At 44.7% G+C, this 8518-nt stretch overlaps 1 protein-coding gene across 1 annotated transcript; it reads left to right on the top strand.

Annotated features, from left to right (window-relative positions):
* The first annotated feature begins 5400 nt into the window (after positions 1-5400).
* On the top strand, positions 5401-6345 carry LOC132985364 (uncharacterized protein F54H12.2-like). The gene has a single exon (XM_061052715.1). The coding sequence runs from the start codon at positions 5401-5403 to the stop codon at positions 6343-6345; it is 945 nt and encodes a 314-aa protein (XP_060908698.1).
* The last annotated feature ends 2173 nt before the right edge of the window (positions 6346-8518 follow it).

The raw sequence follows: 8518 nt of genomic DNA, 5'->3' as shown, positions 1-8518 counted from the left end.
CTCGGTGCTGGACCTCTGCAGCATGGCGTTTGGACATCAGGAGAAAAGACTGAAAGCAGCGTGTACTTCCTGCTGGACTCTAACCCCGTTAGACGTCACGGTGATGTCACAGAAACACTCGTTTCTGTTTTAAATGTTTTTACGACTTGAGAAATCGTTTTTCTATCTTTGTTTTTACGACTTCAGAAACTTGAGAAATCGTTTTTCTATCTTTGTTGGCTGAAGGGAAACTTTGTGTGGAGGTTAAATGTTTCTTTTAGCACGCCATTAAAAACATGTGGACGCTCCGTTCCTACAGGAAGTGTGTCATTCTCTTTATTCTGTTCATTCTGCTGATCACTTGATCTTCATTACTTCATCTTCATTCACTAGTCCACACTGGTCTATGCTGGTCTCTTCAAGTTCTTGTTCCTCCCCCCCACTACGCTCTGCCAATGAAAGGCGTCTGATCCAACCTTAGAGAGTATATAATGCACTTCTTGTCAAAAGTGACAGGTCTATTGTTCTCATTGTTCTGTTTGAATCAATGAGAATGCAGCATTAGGATTAAGCCCCTCCCCCTTTCATCCAATGAGAATGCAGCATTAGGATTAATCCCGCCTCCTGTCCATCCAATGAGAGGATAATCTGTCCATCCAATGAGAGAATGATACGTCATCATTCTTTCATGCAAGAAGGCGAGGTTACCTCATCATTCTTCTGACCAGGGGGGTCGATGAGACGCGACATTGTCTAGGTTTTTTTAATCTATACTTTTTAAATCTTTTTTACAACCGAATTAAAAAATATATTTTAACCGGATCGAAAAATAAACTGCAACGATGCGTTGTAAACAGAAACCGTTAAGACACACAGAAACACCCGAGGATTCTTTAGTATCAGATTCTTTAGCGATGCGTTGGAAACTGGATTCTACAAAACGAGATAGCAGGGTGCTTTCTGAAACTCCCGTGACATGGTTTCAGGAAAAATGGGAAAGTCCAAAGAAACGTATAGCACATCTATGCCGCCTTCAGGCACCCCCGCCGATGCTTCTCCATAAAAATGTATGGAGTTATATGGTGGTTGCTGGGGTTACTCGTTCAACTACAGCTCTAACGAAGCCTGTTTTTATCAGCTTCGAGAAGGGGAGATCTATAGCCCTTCGACAGAGTTTAAGGCCAACCTTACATCCACAGACTGGTCTATCTTGTGCGTGTTTGGATCAACAACGTCGAAGCCAGAAGCCCCTCAAAATGGAGAAAATGGAGAAAGAATTGTATCCAGCATGGTGTGGGAGTCCAAAACTTCAGTCTCCGGCAAATGGTACTTTAGAGCTAGCCATCAGATGTGTACAGAAGCAGAGAAGACCGTCGAGTATTTTGTCCTGGAGTACTTTAGCAGCGAATGCGGGATATTTCAGCCAGCATTGCGCCTTCCTCTCGAGGAATGGTTGAAAGTGATGGAGGTAGAAGACCGCAATGTTAAGCAGCTATATGTCATCAGCCGAACCTTCAGCGATATAATGAGGGTGAAGACGGTTTTGTAAACCGTAGACACGCCCATCTTCTCTACAACAGCCAATCACGAGCTTCGCCCTCCTCCTCCTCACCATCTAAAGTGTTTAAAAGACACGAGAATTTGCATCTACAAGTATTTTTTTTTTGCCCACCTCGAGACAATGGAGCTCACTCAGGAAAGTCCGCAGCCCTCTCCTCCTCCTTCGCCTCCTCCTTCACCACCTCCTTCCGACCCTGAGTCAACGCCGTCGCCGACGCGTAGACAGCCAAGAACAACCATCCTGGCGCTTAAACCTAAGCGTACAGCTTCACCACGGAGAAGGGTTAGTAGTCCTTTTCCAGAGTGTCGCAAGAACTTGTTGAAATATTTTTCGGAGCCTGACCTTCCGTACCATTCTTGTTCTTCTCTACCATCAACCATTCAGGAAGAGATCGAGCCAGGGTCTCTGCTCGACTCTCAACCATCACCACCGGCGGAACCTCAACCGCTAATACCGGTGCCACCTCCTGCATATTCACCGGCATCACCATCAACCCCGCCATCTCCTGAGCAGCGAGAGGACGAATCAGAGGACGAGTCAGAGGACGACTCGGAGGCCAACAAAGAGAATGAGACCGACGGTCATCTGTCCGCCGTTCTCATGAACACGGTGAAAGCTGTGGTGGTGTACGTGTTGGACCACGTACTGAAGTTGTATCGACAGGAGATTTGCAACGGCTGTGTGGTGAGTCATCCTAGCCAGCATCAGCACCCGTGTTTGGATGATGAACCCGACTTCTTCTACATGTCACATTTTGAACCTGTGAACAAAAGGCTGTTGAAGGAGACGCTTATTTCAGCCGTCTCATGCGCTCTTGTGAGATGGTTCATTCGTATCTCATCCTGCAGGATCCTCGGGCTCGTGGAGGCCTTTCTGTATGATCTGAAATACGCCACTCGCATTAGCAGGAAAATACAAACGGTACTTGACACGTTGGTTGGCGACAACAGAGCTAAGCAGTGCATGTTGAAGGATGCGTTTGAGATATGGGAAGACAACAACCAGAGGAGGGTAAAATTGTGCGTGTGGAATTCTAAATCCCGCAAGTTGTGTTGTCGTGATTGAAGATTTCTTCATATTCTCCTGAAAACAAGTTAAAAAAAACAAAAAAAAAACATGGGGAATCTTCCTCAAAGAATGTGGGCCTGTGTAGAAGAACACATGATTGTTGATCGTTTAGTCTCTGTTTTGAATCAAGTTATCAAAAACAAGACAAATTGCTCTCTGTTTAGAGACGATGAGGTTATTCACAGATTGTGTTTTTGCTCTTACTTTTATTGTAGCTAAAAATGAAAATAATGTGGTGTGAATAAAAACATAAAATGCTAATCATGTTTGTCGTTTTTTCATAAACTTTGGAGAGACGTGTCATGAAAAAAGTGTATTATAACCCCTCTCACCCGGGGAGTTTTGGAGGGTTAGATAGACTACACAGAGCTGTGCAGGATGAAACCGGTAAAAAAGTAAATATCGAAAAAGTCAAAGAATTCCTCTCAGAGCAGGACACTTATACTCTCCATAAACCAGCCAGAGTACACTTTACCCGAAATAGAGTGTTTGTACCCCGACCTCTGGTTCAATTTCAGGCAGACCTTTGCGATATGCAGGCTTTGGTGAAACACAACGACGGTTACAATTATCTCTTGACCGTTATAGATGTATTTTCAAAAAAGGCCTACGTAAGGACACTAAAGAGAAAATCAGCCCCCGAGGTTGTCAGGGCCTTTGAGTCTGTTTTGATAGAGAGTCAGAGCCCTGAAAAGTTACAGACAGACGCCGGTAAAGAGTTTTTCAACAGAAAGAGCCTGATGAAGAAACACGGCATTACTCACTTTGCCACAGGGAGCGACCTCAAAGCCTCGGTGGTGGAGAGATTTAACCGCACGTTGAAAACGAGAATGTGGAGGTATTTCACAGCCAAAAATACACGCAGGTACTTGGACGTGTTGCAGGATTTGGTCAAAAGTTACAACAACAGCTACCACAAGAGTATAAAAATGACCCCTGTGCAGGTCACGGTTGAAAATACTCCTCAAGTTTTTCAAAACCTGCATGGTTCTTTTCCTCTCCGCTACAAAGAAAAGTTTAAGCTTAATTTTAAGCAGGGGGATCTGGTGAGAATATCTAAACTGAGAGGTGTGTTTGATAAAAAGTACGAGCAGAGCTTTTCCGACGAGCTGTTTACTGTATCTGAATGCACTCCTCGTCTACCCCCTGTTTACAAACTCAAAGATTTTGATGGGGAACCAATAAAGGGGACCTTTTATGAAGCCGAGTTGCAAAAAGTACAGGTGGCTCCCGACAAACTCTACCGAGTGGACAAAATTTTAGGCAGGAGAGTACTGCAAGGTGAAAAACAGGCTTTGGTACGGTGGAAAAATTGGACCGAAAAGTTCAACAGCTGGGTCAAGGTCAAGGATCTGAAAGACGCATAAAACCGCTTCTCTACCACCCCACAACCTTCACTCTGTTACTACAAGTACTCCATCATGGATCAACGGCTCAAGGAGAGTTTTTACATTACCCTACCCTCTAACGCTAGCCTCAATGTGTTTAAAAATAACACAGCCTCTAGATTTCAGGTGGATTTAGCCCAGCATATAGATTTAGAGGGTCCCTGGCAGGTTGCATTGACAGAAATCTCCTACCCTCACACCTGGTTTAACGTGCCTATAGAGACGGGATTCTTTGAATGGAGAGATAAACCTGTTGAAGGTGCCGCTTCAGAGCCCAAGGTCAAACGTCAAAAGATTAGAGGAGGTTATTACAGCAACCTGACTCAATTTACACACGAGTTAAATGCCTTTCTAAAAAAAATTGGAGCGGATGTGCAAGTAGTCTATAGCAACATTCAAAAGAGATATGAATATCAGGCAGGGGGTGCAACTCATCTGCGCTTTCATCCCCCCTTGGCCTACATTATAGGGGAAATTCCCGGGAAATGGGCTATTTTCAACGAGAGGATGGCTCCCTACCCGGCAGATATAAAGGGAGGATTCTATCACCTCTTTTGTTACAGTGACATAGTAAGGCACCAGGTGGTGGGTGATGCTTACGCTCCTCTCCTGAGAATCGTTGATGTGAAAGGTACATTCGGGGATGTGATTACCCAGCATTTTAATCCACCCTACTATCTACCTGTAGCCAAAAACCACATTGAAAACATTTCCGTCGAAATTAAAACGGATCAAAATCAACCGCTCAAGTTTACCTTTGGCAAGACGGTGGTGAAATTACATTTTAGACCCGTTTCTTCTCAGCTGTAAAAATGATGCATCAAACCCTCGACCCTCACCGTTTTGTGAGCTATTATGAAAATCAGGTGGGAGGAGCCCTCCCTGGTTTTTACGGGGCCCCTGTAATGTACGGGAGAGGGATAGGTTCTGTATTTTCAAGGCTATTTCGTTTTGTATCGCCTCTGGTTAAGAAAGGTTTTGTCATTGCTAAACCCCATCTAAAAACTGCTGCTAAAAACATAGCCTCACAGGCCATCTCCCACGCCATGAGCAGAATAGCCGGAGAAGGAGATTCTCAAGAAGGCTCCGGAGGTATTATGGTGTTGGCCAGAAGACCCAGGAAGAGACCCCCGGGGGACCGTGTTTTAGCAAGGTCTAAAAATAACCGACGCGGGGCAAAGAAGAAATCAGTAGGGAGAGGCCTTGCTAAGGGAAGGAGGTCCGTCGCAGGCAGAAACCTAGACTCTGGAGACATATTTCTCTAAACAAAAGTTTCAGAGAAAAAACAAAACTAAACAAAACAAAAAATAAAATTGGAATCTGAATACAATCTTCAGCCAATGCGATATTATTCTGGGGGATAGACTGATATCGCAGTCCAGCGCCACACATCCTTACAGGGCTATGATTGAAGCCCTGCTCAACTTTTCAGAAGCTACTCTACAAACACAGTTTACCTCAGGGCTGTTTTACAAAGACACCGCCGGCTCTATGGACTCTGTGGTGACCGTCAACGGTCCCAATCGCGGTCTACGCAACAGAGCCGAATTTACAGAGCAGTCCAGAGAGCTCCACCTGTTGGGACCTCTCCACGCTGATATATTATTCAGCGAGAGGCTCCTTTTGAACTCTGTGGACATGAGAATTAAGCTGACCAGAGTGTCCGACGCCTTTTGTCTCATGGGCGCTGCCAACAGCACCTACCGTCTGAAAATACTGGGGGCTGCTCTGTTTATGAAAAAAGTCACCGTTTCTCCCCCCGTGCGTTTGGGTCACGCCGCAGCCTTGCTGAAGGGCAACGCTCTCTACCCTCTGTCACGGGTGAACGTGAAAACCTACTCCATCCCGCAAAACTCGAGGATATGCAACCAGGAGAACCTCTTTCTGGGTACTATGCCAAAGTATGTGGTGATAGGCATGGTACACCACGAAGCTTTTACGGGGAGCAGGGATCTGTCTCCTTTCAATTTCATCCATAACGATGTGGAATACCTGGCCTTGTGTCAGGATGGAAGACAGGTGCCGGCCAAAGCTTTTCAGCCTCAATTTAACAACGGTGTGTCTGTCAGAGAGTTTTACAACATGTTTACAGCTACAGGGAGACACTTGAAGGATTTACCTCTGAGCATCAACAGGAGAGAGTTTGAACAAGGATACTCTCTGTTTGTCTTTAATCTCAACGCCAGGGAGGATGCTGACGCCCTATCCCCCGTCTCCAACGGGAATTTAAGGCTGGAGATGAGATTCAGAGTGCCTTTACCTCAGACCACTACACTGATTGTGTACGCCTGCTACGAGTCTATTTTGGAGATCAACTCTAAAAGGCAGGTCATGGTGGATTATTACTAAAAAAGAAGAACATGAACAGCCATCAACTAGAGAGTCTAATGACTCGATTAATGGGAGATGCTTTCTGCGGAGTGTGGGCCTCGGACCAGCTGCAGCTGCTGACGTCATCTTTTAAAACCCCCGCCTACTTCATCGTCAACACACACCCTGCGCATGAGCCGGGGGAGCACTGGCTGGCCCTGACCCTGGAGAAAGACGGAACGGCAACTTTTTTTGACTCTTTTGGATTTCCTCCTCGTTTTTCTTACTACCCTAAACACATTTTACAGTTTTTAAAAGACCGTTCCAGCGCTATTTTATATCACAACAGACAGTTGCAGCATACCTTCTCTTCCGCCTGCGGTCAACATTGTGTTTATTATTTATGTCATAGAGCCTGCGGGCAAAGTTTTGAAAATGTTTTAGCGTTGTATCAAGAGGACGAATTAAAAAATTACGAGACTGTAACTGCGTTTGTGAAAAAATATCAAAGCTGTGTGAAGCGTTATAAATGTCAATCTTTTCACCACACCGTGTGTTCTTTACAAATGTTTAAACATTGTTACAACTTGTGAAATAAAGACAAGAAAGACGAAACCTTTTTTTTTAAATGACGAGTTTTTATTATTATTAATAGCAAAGTTACAACTTATAAAGTAAAACTAATCCAAGGAGATTTTTTATTTTTTTCTTCTCTTTGCCCCTAGTTTTTTAGCTATACGCGGGGTAGTACCCCCGTCAAAAGATGCACCCCAATCTTTGTCTTCTTCTTCTCCACCGCCGGCCCTCTCGGTCATAGGCGTGCTCCACTTTGGGGATAAAACAATTGTTCTCTTTGACCCTCGCTCCTCGTCCGATATCAGTCTGCGGTATTGTTCACGAGCATCGGGGTTGTTCACGGTGGATAGAGGGATGTTTAACATGCTCAGAGTATTTAAAAATCCCAACCACCCCTTGGGCTCAGATCTCTGGGCTCTTTTGTAAGATGATGACAGGTGTTTAATCAGATCCATCATATGGGAGCCTCTGATCACTTTTCCCTTGTAAACAAATTCACTCTTGTCAGTCCACTGCGTCTCGCCGTTTTTACTCATTTTTCTCAAGATATAAGAGGCGTTTTTTCGATCCCTCTGGGGAAGGGTTTGTATCACTTCATCAATTGTCTCATCAGCCCATTGTTGTTGTTGCTGTTGCTGCTGCTGCTGCTGCTCCTCTTCTTCTTCTTCTTCTTCAGAGACTTTAGACGGTCTTGTGTGACTTTTCTCGTCTTTTACATCTTGTTTGATAAATGCGAGATATCTCTGCAACAGCGCGTTGTATTTTTAAATTTTTTATAAGGATTTAGTCCAGGTTCGTTTAGCACAGCCCTCATTTGTTCATCCAAATCACCTTCAGCCGTGCGTCTCATCGATTGAGTCTGGGTTTCACCGACCATCGTGGGCATAGGGTTTGAATGAGTCAGACGACTCATTTGCTGAGCGTTCAACAGATACATCTTTTGAGTTGCTTTTAGCTGATTTGCCATATCTGCCCACAAAGTTATCCTCTATTCACCAGACCTCCTACAAGCTGGCCTAATATAGGTACCACGGCAGAGAGCAACGGTGAAAGAAACCCTCCCGACTGTCTCACCAAAGCAGTGTGTCTGTTTTTCAGAGATTTTTTTTATCAGCCAGCAGTCTGATGGTTTTTTTCTGCTTTTTCAGTTTCTTATATTGACAGGGCGTGAGAGGGACGTTTCCCTTTAATAGATTTAAACAGATTTCACTGATACACTGAAGAAAGTCTGGTGAGCAGCGTCGGAGAATATCTCTCCACTTCCGAGGTGTGCAGTGACATAAAGCGCTCAGCAGAGGAGCGTTCCTTTTTATGCGCTCAGACATTTTTAGGCAGATTTTTTAGGCAGATAAACCACGGGCCACTGATGAGGCAGTATGCCGGCTCTTAGTCTGTAGCGCTCTGGACAACTCGGCGTGAGATCTACAACTAAATATGAAAAGGGGTTCTGAGTGGCGTCTTCAAAACTCTGAAGAAAAAAGCTTTTTCTCCCTGGAAATATTTGCTGAGCTGCAAGCTGATTGATCTGCAGCTTGTCTCGCGGGTTGTTAAAGAGCACCAGGTAGTTGGTGTTCAAGCTGATGGTGCGACTGTATTTACCTTTGTAAAAAAGATTTTGAGTAAGCAACATCACGCT

Source organism: Labrus mixtus, chromosome 12 (assembly GCF_963584025.1).
Source record: "Labrus mixtus chromosome 12, fLabMix1.1, whole genome shotgun sequence".
Lineage (NCBI taxonomy): Eukaryota > Metazoa > Chordata > Actinopteri > Labriformes > Labridae > Labrus > Labrus mixtus.
The sequence above is the reverse complement of the archived record's forward strand: the minus strand, read 5'-3'. Positions and strand labels throughout refer to the sequence as shown.

Coding starts and splice junctions, on each gene's coding strand:
- LOC132985364 (XM_061052715.1), top strand. CDS start 5,401: ATGATTGAAGCCCTGCTCAACTTTTCAGAAGCTACTCTACAAACACAG.